Source organism: Marmota flaviventris, chromosome 11 (genome assembly GCF_047511675.1).
Source record: "Marmota flaviventris isolate mMarFla1 chromosome 11, mMarFla1.hap1, whole genome shotgun sequence".
NCBI lineage: Eukaryota > Metazoa > Chordata > Mammalia > Rodentia > Sciuridae > Marmota > Marmota flaviventris.
In genome coordinates this window covers 33253763-33270542 of record NC_092508.1, presented here as the reverse complement: position 1 = coordinate 33270542, position 16780 = coordinate 33253763, and the positions used below count along the sequence as shown (strand labels likewise).

Sequence of the window (16780 nt, the reverse complement as noted above, 5' to 3'; positions counted from 1 at the left end):
CAGTACTTTCCCCTCTTCTCATAAAATGGATCACTAATAAGCTTGAATGACCCAAGATGTTTGATGATTACATAGTGTTCCTTACTGCTGCTGGCTTAGTTGCATCTTAACAAAAAGCTGCATGTTGTTCTCACTTTCATTTGACGTGGGGACTTCTCCCCCAACCCCCGCAAGACTTTTAATAGCATATGGCCCCTATTTAGTAGTCTCCAAAGTATTCCTCAGAAGTTGACACTCTAATAATTCAGTTTTGCATGTGTGGTTTCCCTGAAAATGTGTTGTTTTCCTTTGCTAGGGGTGCAGGCTGCATCTTTATTGAAATGTTCCAGGGTCAACCTTTGTTTCCTGGGGTTTCCAACATCCTTGAACAGCTGGAGAAGATCTGGGAGGTAAGAAAATAATTCCTCTTAAGGAAAAAGAAATATCCACATTTCAAACCTTGAACTAAATTTGCTTTAGAGACAAACGGAGCAGTCCGTCTGAGTCATGTATTAAGATTATAGAAACTGTGGTATTTGCTACAGGGATAAGCACCTTAGAGATGAGTGTTTAGGAAAACCCCTGCTGCTCCATAGCAGCCCATGAAGCCACCCCACCAATGACATAGGTCTCCTGATTCCTATTTTTATTATGGTCTCAACCTCCTGGGGCAATTTCTGCTATTACTACTTAAGCACTTCTCTGCCTTCTCACCTCCAACTATTTCCACCATGTATTTGGCCCTGGATGTTTCTCAGTTGAATGACAGACTGTCATGGAACCCTCATCAAACAGAGAATTCCTTGACTTCACTTGTCAGTATGAGATACGTATTCTCTTTATCATGCTCCTCAACAACCAGATTCCTAAGATGTCTAGGTGCCCGTGTAGTGTAGTTCCATTCCTTTATATTATTTATCTCTACCTTCTTTGGTACTACGATGTGGTTGGTTTTTATGTCCCTTACATAGTAGTATTTCAGTCATACTATAGTCACCTGTATGTTTCTCTTTTGATGATTTCTTTTATTGTGACAAAAAACATTAAATTTGTCAGGTTGGTCAATGAGAACTAAGTTACTGTTAGGATAGGATAAATAAGTTCTGGTGTTCTATTGCACAAAAAAGCTAGAATAAAGAATTTTGAATGTTTTCATCACAAGGAAATGTTTTTGGTTTTGGGTTTTTTTTTTTGGGGGGGGGATTCTTGTTTGTTTGTTTTGTTTTGGGCCCTGGAGATTTAACCCATGGGCATTTTACCACTGAGCTATATTCCCAGCCCTTTTAATTTTTTATTTTGAGATAGGGTTCCACTAAGTTGCAGAGAGCCTCACTAAATTGCTAAGGCTGGCCTCAAACTTGAGAGTCTTCTGCCTCAGCCTCCCAAGTCACTAGGATTACAGGCATGCATCACTGTACCTGGCTTAGAAATGATAAATGTTTAAAAACATATATATGTTCATCCTGATATTAACATTACACAATATACAAATGTGTTGACACATCACACAGTACACTATAAATCTGTACAAATTTTATGTGTCAATTAAAATGCAACGAAGTGAAAGCTTTTACCAATTTCATCATTTTTAACTGTACAGTTCATGCAGTAAGTTCATTCCCATTGAATGCCATCGGTGACATCATTTCCAGCGCCATTGCATCATCCTAAACAGGCTCTGCAACTATCAAACAATAACTCCCCATCTACCCAACCCCCCAGGCCCAGGTAACCTCTAATCTACTTTCTGTCTCTATGAATTTGTTTATTCTAGGTACCTCATGTCAGTAAAATCGAGTAACATTTGTCTTTCTGTATCTGGCTTATTTCATTTAGCATAGTATTTTCAAAGTTCATTCATGCCGTAGACAATGTCAGGTACTTTACACTGGGGCTTTTATCACTTGCAATTCTGGATCCTGCTCCTTGTCTTCTGGCCAAGATAAAATGTACTTTGGGAAATTAGCACATTATATAGCAATTAATCACTGACTTATATTTTCTTTTGGAACCAGAGCGGCTTTTATGAAGAAACCTGGGACAAATTGAAAAGCATTCATAAACTAAAAGAACATTTTTCAGACCAAAAAGACTTAGAACTTTTTCCTAGCAAAACAGATAAAATGCTACTTTAAAATAACATTGTTAGATGGTTGTAACCATCTAAACTGGAGACAGGCTAATGAAATGGCTTTGGAATCAGAGAACCTGGATCTTCCTGAATTCTAGCCACTTTCTAGCTATGAATGTGGGAATGTTATGTAATATCTCTGAACTTCATGACTTTCTAATCTTGCTGTGAGAATTCCATAAGATCAAATGCATAACAAACTCAGTATGCCATAAGTGCTTGACAAATATTTGCTTTCTTCCTTTCTCATATAAATTGTTACAGAGATGTTTCAGTAACCCAGTTGCTAGTGAATGTTATCTGATATTTAACTTATTTGGTCGATTCTTCCACTTAGCATTATTACTTCTTATCCACAATAGAAAAAGCACAATTAGCACTGCCTAAACTTTTTTTTAATTTTTTAATATTTATTTTTTTAATATTTGTTTTTTAGTTTTCGGCAGACACAACATCTTTGTTTGTATGTGGTGCTGAGGATCGAACCCGGGCCGCACGCATGCCAGGCGAGCGCGCTACCGCTTGAGCCACATCCCCAGCCCCACACTGCCTAAACTTTACCCTGCAAGAACCCTTTACACATTCAAAGAATTTTTCCCAGCTGTTTGATACCTATTGAACATTCACCATATATAAATTCTTTTCAAGGACTTATAGGAAGCAGCAAGTCATGGAAAAAAAGAGAATAAGAAATATTCGTGATTATGTTTTCAAGAGTTGTTCGGTCTAGGTGGGATGATGGGTAGAGTCCAAGTAAATACATATAGAACAAACAAATGTGTATATATGGAAAGGATATATGTATAGTTAAGATAAATTTTAATATTGAAAAGAGATGTAATATTCAGAGATTTGAAAAGTAGCATATTTTAAAAGAATATATCCTTATATGCTATAAGTATTTAAAGAGTGGTGTATAAACTGACTTTTTAAAAATCACACACTATTTAAATTACCATGCATTTAAAAAGCAATCATTTTATACTTCTTTGCATTTAGCATAGCACTTAGAAATCATGAACAGAAAGAGTAGACTAGATGTTTCCCAGGACCTGATGACACTCTAGCTATTAGTTCAAGTGTTTAGGCCTGGCCTTGGTAAGTGACACTGGGTGCCTGAAGGATGTGTCAGGTAATTCAATAAGTGAAAGATGCTGGACTTGAATCTGGATGTAAAGTACCAAAAAAGAGTGAGGCCACAGAATCCAACAGGACCTGTCCCAGAAGCCATGTTCATGTCTACTGTTACTTTTACCACATTGCAGTGAGTGAAAGGGTCTTTATTTTGACATTTATGACAACCCACTACAAATTTAAAACAAGTGGACATATTTGAAATAACACTGGCCTGAAGTCAGGACTCAGGAGTCGTGAACACAACTCCAACTTCAGGCACGAAGTAGAGCAAGTGTGTATCCAACACCCCTGGCTCCAGGCCTCAGAGTCTTCAATTGTATTTGATTCTCTGACTCTGACTTTAGTAACCAAAGTGCAAAGAGAACACTGTAGCTCCTATGAATTTTAATCACAATATTCTCTGTTCATTAAATTTTCCCCTCAGTTTTTTTCTCAAGTTTATGTAATTGCATTGTTCACTGTTGACTTTCAACCTGTGCTTCCAGAAGATAGTTCTATATTGTGTAGCTGTGGATTATGGGCACTAGGAGGTCAGAGTCATGAAAGCTCATTTTCTCATTGTCCTCTCCAAGCAGTTTTGTTATTACATCTGTAGTTCCATACTTTGAGGAAAAATGTGAATATCATGAGTTAGCAGGTTTGCTGTCTTTTGTATCACTGTACCTCATCTGGTTAATCTCAAGCAGATTAGAATTATTTTTTCCCCAGTGCAGTGCCTGGCCTCTGGTAAGTGCAAAGTTAATAATCATATTATTATTGATAATAATACTTGTATTCCACTTTGGTCTCCATATGTAAAATCTGATTGTAACTAGTATGTATTGCTTTAGAAGCAATAGGGCCATCAGGGAAGTGAGTGTCTGGAGGAAAAGTGAGGAAAGAACATCTACAAAGGGAGCATATAACTGTGGATTCCAGTTTTTCATTTTTACAGTTGAGGAAATAATGTCCCAGAGTAGTTTCAACATAGACAAGTTTGCACAGATAAAGTCACAGCAAAAAGGCCATAGAGAGAAAAAGACCCTGTTGAATATTGTTTGAAGCCACTAACATTACATTTGATGACATCACAATATCTATAAGCTTATCCATATGGCTCTACTATACCTCTAAGTATAGTGGATATGTGCTTTGGGTCTGGATCGATTTCTTTCTTTTTGATTGATAAATTAAAAGTGTGTTTATTTATCATATACAACATAGTATGTTTCTTGGGATTTTTTTTGTTGTTTTGTTTTGTCATGCTGGGGATCAAATCCAGGACCTTATGCGTACTAGGCAATTGTTCTACCACTGAGCTACACCCTAGAGCCAGTATGATGTTTTTTTTTAAAGACGTTTTGGAACTAGGTACTGTGGTGCACAACTGTAACCCCAGTAACTTGGGAGGCTAAGGCAGGAGGATCACAAGTTTGGAGGCCAGTCTCAGCAATTTAGTGAGACACTGTCTCAAAACAAAACAAAGCCGGATGTCATGGCGCAAGCTTATAATCCCAACAGTTTGGGGCAGGAAGATCGTGAGTTCAGAGCCAGCCTCAGCAAAAGCGAGGTACTAAGCAACTCATTGAGACCCTTTCTCTAAATAAAATACAGAATAGGGCTGGGGATGTAGCTCAGTGGTTGAGTGTCCCTGAATTCAATCCCCAGTACTAAATAAATAAATAAATAAATAAAAAAGGATTGGAGGTGTGGCCCAGTGGTAGAAGACTTCTGGGTTCAGTTCTTCATGCCACACAAAAAAAATTAATTAAAAATCAAATAAAATACGTATTGGAGTGGCTAAATTGAGCCAATTAAAATATGCATCACCTCACATACTTTGTGTGTGTATGTATGTGTGTGTAAGTGTATTGAGAATACTTAAAATCTACTCCATGATATTCAAGAATACAATACATTAACTATAATCACCATGTTGTATTATGATATATAATACAATAATATAATATAATTTATAATTATATAAATATAATCAATATGTTGTATATTTCTTAACCTTTTTCATATCTAATTGAAATTTTGTATCCTTCAACCAACATCTGCCCAACTCCCAGCTCTAGTCCCTGGTCACCATTAGTCTAGTCTACTGCCTTGAGTTGACCTTCTTTAGATTCCACATACGAAGATATCACAAGGCATTTGTATTTCTGTGCCTGGCTTATTTTATTTAACATGTCTTACAGCTTTATATACGTTGCTGCAGATGACAGGATTTCCTTCTTTTTTCCAAACATCCCCTACCAGATGCATGGTTTGTAAATATTTTCTACCATTCTATAGTTTGTCTCTTGATTATTGTTCTGTTTTCTGTGCAGAAGCTTTTTAGTTTTATGTAATCTCATTTGTCTGTTTTCACCTTTGTTGCCTGAGAAATAGGCTAGAAAATTAAACAGATTACAAATAGTTCCTGAATTTGTGTTTTACTAAATGTGGTCTTCACAGATAAAAATAGGAAAACTATTTGAGGTTCTATGATATTTGATGTAGGAATTGCTTCTTTGAAATCAATGGGCCCATTCTAAATTTCCCAACCTCTAACCACATTTTTCTCTACAGTTAGATCTCAGTCTTAGCAATAAAGACAAAATGAGAAGTTCTGAATATTTATTTTAACATCTTTTGGTCTGTGGGTGTGTGTGCATGTACATGTGATGTATTTACATCTAAAGTCATAGCTGCCAATATTTTCTGAAGTGTTTTTAAAATATATTCTTAAAGTGTTTTTGCAAGCAATCATGTATTCAGTCCTAAAATCAGAATAAACTTTCAGAATAAACTATGCAAACTTTAAATCCATTTATCAAAATGCCTTTAGTTTTCATTCCAATGAAGGCAAATAAACAGCTCCTCCGACCACTGTGTTTAAAACCTAGAACTTTCTGCCTTACAAGAGCCCATGGCAAGAGAGAAAATCAGCAATTTTTTGAGTTTCAGTTTCCCAGAAAATGAAGATGAAATTTAGTAACTTTCTCAAGTGAAAAAGAATTCTCTAACTTTCAAATGGAAACTGAGCATCAAATTTCCAAATAAAGTATATTGAATATTTTGGTTTACACTTCTAAAATCTTAAGCTTAAAGCTTTTAGCTCAAAAGAGTTTCCAAAAACTTTGGTATCTGTTTCATTGGCACGAAATGCAACACTAAGTAACCGACAAGTCTGGTGATACCTAGAGAAGATATGAACGTGGTTGTTATTTTGTTTGTATTGTTTTCTCTCTTGATCTTTGCTTTCTTTTCCTCGTGTTTTGCCACCCATCAGAAGATGAATGGGTGCACACGAATCACACCCACTCATTTATACTTGCATCCCGGCAAATACATATGATGGTAGGTTAAGAAAGAAGAATTAGCTTCCCGTCCTCTGGCCTTTTCCTACAAAAGAAGAATTAATCCAGTTGGTTTTTCAAAATGGATTCTAGGATTCTGAGTGTTCCCTCAGGCTCAGGGTGGTTGATAGGAAAAGCCTATAATCCCCTCAGTTGCTTTTCAGTTTGTTTAGAGAATGGATAAAGCAGGAAGATTTTGCTGGGTGGCATGATTTTTTTTTTTTTTTAATATATGAGGGAAAATAGCACTTCAGTATCTTTTGTTTAAGGACAAGCTTAAAAGGCTGGAAAAGTAGACCTCTCAGCCAGAGTCCTAGTCAGCAAACTGATAGGTTTGAGATTCTGGATTCCTTATTGATAATACTGCTGGTGTTGGGCAATTAACTTCTTGTCATAAAAATTGCGCCAGCATCTTTATTCACTTGGATCCTCCAGACTGTCTCTGCAAGATGCTTCTCAAGAGTAATCCTGAGGTATGCATCTATGAAGAGTTGTGCTATAGCAGTGTATTGGAAGCTACAAGTGCTTTACTAGTATTTCACAAAAACAGTGTAATTCAGATTCCCAGATATAACTGGCTATGGGCTTTCATGATCATCTTAAAAGAATGGGAAGAGGAATCCTATAGGGGAACTTTCCAGGACAGCACCATCCAAAATCTATTTTGGCTTTGTGTTCCAAACAACTTTTATTTTCATACAGCATCTTAATTTAGAATCAAGACCTTTGATTTGGTCATGTAAAGCATAGGCTAGCTCTTTTTCAAGTGATGCTACCATTATAGTTCACTAGTGAAAAAACCAAATGCTATATTCTAGGCTGCTGGATACAAAGAAAACAACCCATGAGATGAATTTGGTAGAAAGGACTGGAGTTAGGTTAGGGGTCATTTTTAGCCAACATTCCACTGCCTAAAGGTCAGTAATCTGAATCCTTTTTAATCTGAGCACGTTGGGAACAGCTGAATGCCTATGCTGAGGCATGATTTAAGCTGTCAAATGTCCTCTGTCAGTATGCTTACGGTAACGTGATGTAAGGCAAAGGGACAGTCACTCCGGCTTGTTTATACCCCATCTGCTAAAATGACCTCCTCATGCATGGTGTTCATGCAATAAATATTTGCAGATGAGGATGACTTTAAGCAAGGCCATATGATCTGCCTCAGAATATCAAGTCAATTAGCAAAGACACACAGACCATAGGCATGTACTAGACTTTGCCCAATGTTAGAAATACTACAGTTTCTCTTATATATTAGCTGGTGTAATGTGACATAATCAAATTTTCCCCACTCCTCCCTGATCTGTCCTTCTTATCTCTGTACCTGCTTCATCTTTCTGGTCTTCCCATTGACCTTTATTTGTCTTTTTCTGTCTTTATATAGGTGTTGGGAGTCCCTACAGAGGACACTTGGCCTGGAGTCACCAAGCTACCTAACTACAATCCAGGTAATATCAATCCAAACTTCTGAATGTTTGGAATTAGCAATGTCAGGAGAGCATTGGCCACACAGAGTGTCTGCTTTGCATTGTGAAATTAACTTAAAAGATGGAGTTCAATTCATCTATTTCCTGATTCTTTTATGAGAAAGACATTGAAATAGTAGTTAATGTTAGATTGGTTTCCCCAACTCTGTAAAACACAAGTAGCAAACTGAAACATAATCTGGAATTACTAATACTATGGATTCCTCATTCATTTCCAACTGCCCGATGGCAAAAATAAAAAATTAAAATTAAAAACCCCCCAAACTCAAAATATGATCTCACTTTTAAGTACCCCCCCACACACTGTCATTGAGTTACAGTGGTGTTCTCATCTTTTCCCACCCTGTCCCTACTTCTTCCTGTCCACTCTCCTCTCCATCTGGATGAAAGTGGGACCCCTAACTTTCCTCGGCTTTCTAACATGTATGCAAACAGAAGTTTGGAGTCACAGAAAACATTGTGCATGAGGTCCAAACAAAGCTGCTGTGGTAAACACATGTGCTGTTCCCCCAAACTTCAAACATTTAGGTTTCAGGTTGTCCAGGCAACAAATAGAGACCCTTAATACTGAATGTCTTGATGAGAATAACAATGCTAGAAACTTGGCCAAAAATGCCTTCCTGCCAGAGTCTATGCTAAATAAGAAATCTGTGCTATAATAAAACAGAAGTGAGTTGCATTTTACTGTCATATCAAAGTAATGTGCATTTTTTTTCAAAGAAAACTCTCAAGGTTTAACACTAGGAGGGTTCATACTTTGCATTGTTTTTAGTAGGAGTTCAACTTAATTCAAGTAAGTCAAAAATTTTTGAGTACTATCTGTTAGGCATTAGCAGAGGTGCTGAGGCTGTGGGGATGAATACAGTGTGTTTTTGGATCTCTGAAGCTTAGGTTGAATTCATTCATCCACACTCTTGCACTGGTCCTCCTTAGCAGGGTGCCTATTTGTGAGAGCTGCTCCCTTGGGCTTGGGAAGCTTGTGGCTTTGAGCCTGGCTGAGTTTATAGAAGGAAGGGAGCCAAAACCTTCCTTCTAAGATGTCTAATCCTGCCTTTGCAAATCTTAAGAGTTCATCCTATCTTAGGCATGGGGTCAGTACTATTAATAACTCAATCATAAGGAATATGTTTTTAAAAGGTCATCAGGATCTGTGTTCCAGGAACATCCCTTCATGTGACTCAGAAAGTCCCTTTTGAGTCACCCCCATCCCTAGCCCTGAGATGCTGCTTCTGCTTCCATACACATGAACTCCAGCAATTAAAGGGCAACTGAAGGGGAGATGGGAGTCAGGAAAAGTGTCAGTTGGAACAATGTTTACACCATTCTGGACACAATTTCCACACCTTTCCCTTTCATTCCACATAAGTAAGAACACCGAAACTTTGAACTCAATCAGCACAATTTTCTAAGTATTTTTTTTAATTTTTAATTAACACAGTAATTATATATATTTATGGGGTGTAAAGTGATATTTCAATATGTGCATACAAGGTGTAATGATCAAATCAGGGTAATTGACATATCCATGACTTCAAACATTTAATCTCTTTTTGTGGGGGGAATAGTAAAAAATCCTCTTTTCTGGCTTTTTTGAAATATCTAGGTAATTGTTGCCAACCATAGTTATCCTACTGTGCCATAAAACATTGGAAGCTATTCCTCCTATCCAACTGTACCTCTTTACCCATTGACCATCCTCTCTCCCTTCATCATACCATTTCCCAGGTTCTGGAAACCATTATTCTATTCTCTACTTCTTTGAGATCAACTTTTTAGCTTCCACATAAAACATGAAACGTGTTATTTGCCTTTTTGTGCCTGACTTACTTCACTTAATCCATATTGTTACATCCATATTGCTGCAAATGACAAAATCTCATTTCTTTTATGGCTGAATAGGATTCTATGATGTATACATACTACATTTTCCCCCATTCACTTGTCAATGGACACCTAGGTTGATTCCATATCTTGGCTATTGTGAATAATGCTGCATTAAACATGCAAGTGCAGATGTTTCTTTGACATTACCAAATTTAATTCCTGTATATACCCAGTAGCAGGATGGCTGGATTGTATGGTAATTCTATTTCTAGTTTTTTGAGGAAACTCCGTACTGTTTTCTATCATGGCTCTATTAATTTACATTCCCACCAATAGTGTGTAAGAGCTACCCACCCTGCTCCACATCCTTCCCAGTACTGGCTATTTTTTGTCTTTTTGAAAATAGCCATTCTAACTGGATTTAGGTGATATTGTGGTTTTGATTTGCATCTCTGATGATTAGCAATGTTGATCATTTTTCAGGTACTTGTTGGCCATTTATAAGTCTTAAGATATATCTAAGCAGGTCATTTGCCCATTTTTAATTGGATTATTTATTTTTGTGCTGTAGAGTTGTCTGAGTTCCTTATATATTCTTTAGCCAATGCAATTTTGAGAGAATTCAGTTGCTCTGAACTTGGGAGAACTATCCAGGGTCCATCCACGTCCACTCTTCCATTTCTCTGCTTTGTCTGGGCTCTGTCTAGGAGGACAACACAGTTTCTGTTTGTACAGTTTTGAAAACTCACCTGGTGCTGACTCAGCTTTAAGATATCTCTGCTGTTACCTGTTTTCTTGGATCTCTGATCAGCAGGGTGGTAAGCTTTCTAGCTACAATGTAAACTCTTTTGCCTGATTAAATCTGGCAAGGTGAAAGGGGTGTATTATTTTAGAGTCTGGCTCCTTCCTTCTTCCTTTCTTCCTTCCTTCCTTTCTCTCCTTCTCACCCACTCCCCATTTAAGTAAGCTGGCTGAGAACTCTGTGTCCTCCACTTCAAAGGGCCAGTTGTCTTATTTTGATGTGGGCAGATTGAGAAGTAGGCTTTGAAAAGTAGGCCTTTTTTTGTTTAATCTTTTCTCCTGGGATAGCTTTCAGAGCAATATATCCAAGTGTCAGTGAGGGGGTTCTGACGAGCCCGGATTCCCAGACGCTCAGCGGGATCATTCTCTAACAGAAATATAAAAGTGAAATATTAAAAACCCTGGAACGTGAACTCCATCTGCAGAGTAGCCGGTGTCTTGCCTGCTTGCACCATGGGAAAAAAAAGATCTTGAAAAAAGAGGGAGGAGAAAAAAAGTGCTTTGAGTACGAGGTTTACAGGTTTAGTAGAGCATAGTAACATCCCCTCAAAGAAGTGGGTGTTGCTCTTGACCCCCCAAAATGCTCCTCCTTTGACTCAGCCGCCAGAACACTCCCCCTCCCCCACAACACACCCCCTTTTCACATGCTAACTGAGGTGCCCGTGATTGGCTGAACAATAAACTGGTCACACTTGCTAAAGGGCTGCCATCTTTCACACAATTAGTCAAGACACATTAATCAAACTGGCTGGGGAACCGGGCTGCACTGGCCTCCTGCAGTGGGGGAAGGGAGAAATTTTGGTGATCCTGCCTAAGAGACCCTGGGTAGCAAAAATAAAGACGTGAACGCTGGAGGGGATTCTACTCTCAGAGAATTAGAAAAAGTTAAAGGCCCAGTTGATGCCTTATCTGGGATGTGGTTGGTTTGTGGCTCAGAAGATCCCAGAAGCTTAGAGTAAACTGGATATTCATGTTGGCTAAAATCTGTTCATATAGTCGTGTGGATTTGAACAGTGAACCCCTCTAAACAACTCTGCAAACTTCCTTCAACCATCTTAGCTTCCCTTTCCACACCCACTCAGGTCACACCCGCCTTGAGCCTAGAGCACTAGACAGAGGACATGCCAATCCACACAGCAGAGGTTTCACTATTGTGGGGACAAATAGGAATAAAACAGCCAGCCATTTAGAACCAGCTAAGTCAAGGCATCAACTGGGAAGTTGTTGGTCTTAAACTAAGTATTTGAAAGACATTGAAAATAGCCAGTTCTGAGAGAAAAAGTTCAAACGTTTGTACTTTTCATCATGATATTTTCTGATTTTTCTTTTCCAAGTCCCCATTTAATAGGTTTTCCATTGGCCATAGGGACCTGATAAGATCATACCTTAGAGACCCATTTGCTACAGAATCATGTAGGGCTTTTCAGAGGATCAACTAAATATTTGGACACATCTCAGCGCAAGTAAATGGAGGCCTCCCTCCTCCAGGGGCTGCCCAGTCCACCCACTACCTCATTAGATGCAAAGATCCTGTGATAAAGAGAAACTTTTTTTCTGCCCACATGATTGCAGCCCAGTTGTGGTTTTTAATGTGTCGTTGATTGTTTCATCCAACTCCTTTTGCTCCCCTGAAAGGGTCTGTCGTGGCTCTGTTTGCTTCCTTAAACACGGTTTTTGAAAGCGCTCACGCTGTGTGAGCTCAAATCCTAGCATTAATGCACTGCTGAGTTCATTTCACCACACTCAAAAGCGCTGAGTTTAAATCCCTCTCAATTCCATTTGAGGCACCAGAAGACTTTATCCTCCTCTACTAATGGTTCCAAGTTTACATCTAGATACTAGGGTTCAAGGACAGGAGAGGATTTAGAAATAACAGCCCCTGATATTAGTCAATGCATTTGCCAAATTGGCAATTAGTTCCTGATGTGCGTGCAAAGCATTTTACTCCTGTCTCTTTGATGCCTGTTCCCATAGAGAAGGGAACAGAGTCCACGGAGGCCTTCAAACTTTTAAAGCAATATCTGCTGAAAATCATGCCTGATTTGTGACATGAACTCCGCCACAGGGAAGCATCCGGGATTAGCCCAGTTCTTTCAGTCCCAGGAAAGAACGCCTCACATGGGAAGTTTTTCCACTGGAGGAACTTAGTGGAAATCAAAAGGCAGAAAAGCAGTACAAAAAACCCCACAGGGACCAGAATCAGATGCACTCTAAGTGATAGGCCCATGGCCAGGGATAGGCAGCAACGCCCAGTTGTTTTTTGGTATGCTTGCTTTTTCAACTTTTGACCACCAGGTGGAAGCAAGAAATAACCAGGGTGGAATGAGTCCTGACATAGAGCAACCCTCCAGCACCACAGCCTCGCTCCCAGAATGTCTAATTTTGACTAAATGCAGCATGAGAGTTTCACTGCCTTTGACACCACTGTGGGATGGAGGAAGAATAAAATCTAAATAATCCATCTCCATTGGGATTATAAAGAGCTGTTATGCTTTAGGCTCAAAGGGTTCTGAGCATATCTCTGTGTTTGCTATGAATACAACCTAAGATTGCATCTGCATTGTTATCAGCTTTGTCACATGAGCTATTAGCCCAGTGGATTGAAGAAAAATGTTGATAAGACAAGGCATTAACTAGGGGCATCAATTCTCATATGGAATAGCAAGTCCAAGCTCCCCTCCTTAATGTCAAGGGAAATTGAGGAAGTTGTTTCCAGTTCCCAAATCTGTAAAATCCTGTCATTTAAAAAGTGCTCCCTATATGCCAGGCAATGTTCATAATTATATGCATATGTGATGTACATATACAATATAGCAATATGCTTATGTTTGTTGCTAATATACATAACTGCTAATCCCTACCATGGCCTGCCAACGGCAGTGCTGGAAAGGGTAACACCATCCTACAGATGAAGAAACAGAGGCCTTCCTCCCAGGCTCACAAAGAGGCATTTCTTGACTGGAAATGGGTCAAATCTGCATCCAAACCTTGTTTTCTCTCCATTAATCATGTTGTGTCCCTGTCTGATTTCGCAGGGCGGTGTTGAGAAGTCAATGAAATTATTGAACTGCATCTGCCATGGTGTTTAACCTTCAGGTGCTCAATAAATTAGGGTTTTGGGTTTGTTTTTTGTTTTGTTTTGTTTTTTTTTTTTCAGTGCTAGGGATGAGCCCAGGGCCTCATACATTGCTAGGCAAGTGCTGTACCACTGAGCCACAGCCCAGCTCCTGCATTCTGTTTTGTTTTGTTTTTTTGCAGTGTAGAAGTTCAGCTGCCTAATGACTCACCATGGTGCAGACCCAATGACAGGTGTGAGAACTGATGCTGCCTCTTTCTTTATATTTAGCTCCTTCAAAAGCATGGCCTCCTTCTAAATGTCAGGTGTGTCTCCCAACAACAGAACTGACTTTGTTTCTGCTTGCTTAGGCCTAAATTTTGCCTGAATTCCCACATTCTAAGAGTGGGTGCTCAGTGTTCAAACGTCTACCTGAGTCAGTCTGAGTGCCTGGTAAGGCTGTCCCTGTCAAATGGTCTGTCCATTCTGCTCCTCACACCTGAACTGCTGTGAGATGTTTGCCCATTCAAGAAACCTCTTGAATGATTTTTAATGCCCTAGGAGAATCCTTGTGAACTACCTACCACATAATGAATATCCAGTAAGGGCCACCAAATCACAACAGCATTTGTGTTATCTTCATTCATTTTACCCAAAGATTGAAGATGGCATGGTAGAAAGAGACAGAGTTTTCTCCAAACCAAACTTCTAGCACTTCTAGTATTTTATACATGTCCCCTAAATGGCACATAATAGGTAGTCAGTAGATATTTGTGAAATGAAATCAATGACTAGGAATTATAAAACTTGGGTTCAAATTCCAGTGGCACCCTCTAGGGCTCTAATTTATTCTTATTCTGTCTGCTTTCCCAAGAAAAAAACATATAGTTATTATTGACCTTATTACTGGGCAATAGTACTATAATTTATTGAGTATTAACAATGAGAAGCATCATTTTACATTGATTCACAACCACCCTATCAAATCAGGGTGCTGTTATCCTCCATACTTTACAAAAGAGTGCTGAAGCTTTGACAGGTATATGTCTTACTTAGGTCACCTGACCAGTAAGGGGTAACCCAGTATTTACAGACACATTGAACCCCAAGATGGTGCTCTTAGCTGTGTTCACATTACCTTAACTGTCAAATGGCAACGGTAATGATTTGGTGATTAGGACAATGTCCTACACAGGAGCCCAGCCTATGTCACTTTTCCAAGTCCATTTCCAGATGATTATCCTAGTCTTGATGTTCGAATCTGTGAGCTTGGCGACGGGTTTCTGGAATGTAATGTGACTGCCGTCCCTACCCTGGGACTCTGGCAGCCCTCCCTTGCTACAGCTAATGAAGCCACCAGCGATCACCGAATCTATGAACCGAGATTGGGCTCATTACTGTTTCGCTTCTGGAGCGCTGCCGAAAGCTCCCGGGGAGTTCCTATTAACATCTTTATTAACCCGTCCCCCACATCAGTCAGTGAAATTCATTTAGATACACAGCCCACTTTGATCTTCATTAATAGTTTCTTCTAGTTTCTACATTTATTTTTAGTTTTCTCATCTTTAATTTATTTAGTGGCAATTATTAGTTTTTATGGAGGGGGAGTAGATGATCTTAAAGTAATTAAGATTAGGAAAAATTGGGAGTGAAAACAGGTAAAACACATGTCTTTCTAAGAGAAAAGAAACATGCAATTTTTATGTTGTGTGCAATACATAGAATATATAAATTATATATATATATATATATATATATAAAATTTGACAATTAAAATAAATAAATAAATGCATTAGATGTTTAAAAAAATTAAAACAAAGCAAAACCTGTCTATATTCTTGTATAGTTTCAGAAGAAAAGGGTTTTCAAAGTGCCAAATGTCATGGAACTGACTCAAACCAGGGGCTCCTTCCTTAACTTTAGTGCCAATGCCTTGTGGCATCGTCAATCTCTGTTATACACAGGGCTGGATACACAAGTGGGTTCTCATGAGTTACTTTTACATTTTAAGAGTAAGGTTAACTAAATTTATTGCATTTTTATTTTTTATCCAAGCATCAACTTCTGTCTTTCATTTAGCAAATATTTATTAAGTGCTAGGTGCTGGGACTGGGAGAATAAAAAAGAAATACAGCATGGAATCCTGCCTTCAAGGAATATAATCCAGAGGGAGAAATAAACCAATTACACAAGGTGGAAAGTACATTATAGCATCATGCCCTGGGGACCTAAAGAACGCTGGGGAGAGGCCATCTTTATTTGGGGAGTTTGGAAACGTTGTAAGAGGAAAAAACATGAGCTGAGCTTCTACAATGAGTAGGGAAAGGTGATAGGGGTGAGCAGGAGGAAAAGATGATCCCAGACAAAGGGACCAGACATAGAAGAATAGGAAAGCAGGCTTATGTGGTAATGTAGCAAGCCAGTCAGTTGCTCAGGGCAGCTAGAATGGTGGCATCACTGGAGATGAAGTGGAAGAGTAGTCAAGGACCAGACTGGGAAATGCCTGGTAATCATGCTAAGGATTTGCACATTGACCTGTAAACAAAGAGAAGGACTTGAATGATTTTTAATGAGAAGTGATATGGCAGGATTTAATTTTTAGGAAAAAAAAATCTTGCAAGACTATAGAATCAAATTGGTGGTTAAGCAAGGTGAGGCAATAAGCAATGCTTTAAATTCTAGAAGACAATAGGATGTCTGTACTTGAGCAGTGACTGATTAGATTTGAGTTGTGAAGGAACAAAAACCTGTCTCTATGGATAAGAGAGAGAGAGAGAGAGAGAGAGAGAGAGAAAGCGAGGGCACCATTCACTGGGACAGGAAATAAAAGGGGGAAGGAACAGATTTATGCGGAAGGTAATAAATATAAAGTTTCAACATTTTGAGCCAAATGGAGATATTTAAAAAGCAATTAGAAATACAAGTATGTGATCACAAGAGTCCAGTTTAGGAATGCAGAATTGGAAGTCATTTGCTTAAAGCCCAAGATGTGAATCCTGTTACCCATGAGAGACAATATGGAGAGAGAAGACATTGCCAA

General features: G+C 38.7%; 1 protein-coding gene across 2 annotated transcripts in view; it reads left to right on the top strand.

The window, feature by feature from the left end:
• Cdk15 (cyclin dependent kinase 15) overlaps positions 1 to 16780 on the top strand; it is an 85138-nt gene that overhangs the window by 46392 nt on the left and 21966 nt on the right. For both annotated transcript variants that reach the window (XM_027941844.2, XM_027941843.3), the window contains exons 9-10: positions 296 to 389; positions 7958 to 8021. In XM_027941844.2, coding sequence (XP_027797645.2) covers positions 296 to 389; positions 7958 to 8021 — 158 coding nt within the window. The remainder of the gene's footprint in view (positions 1 to 295; positions 390 to 7957; positions 8022 to 16780) is intronic.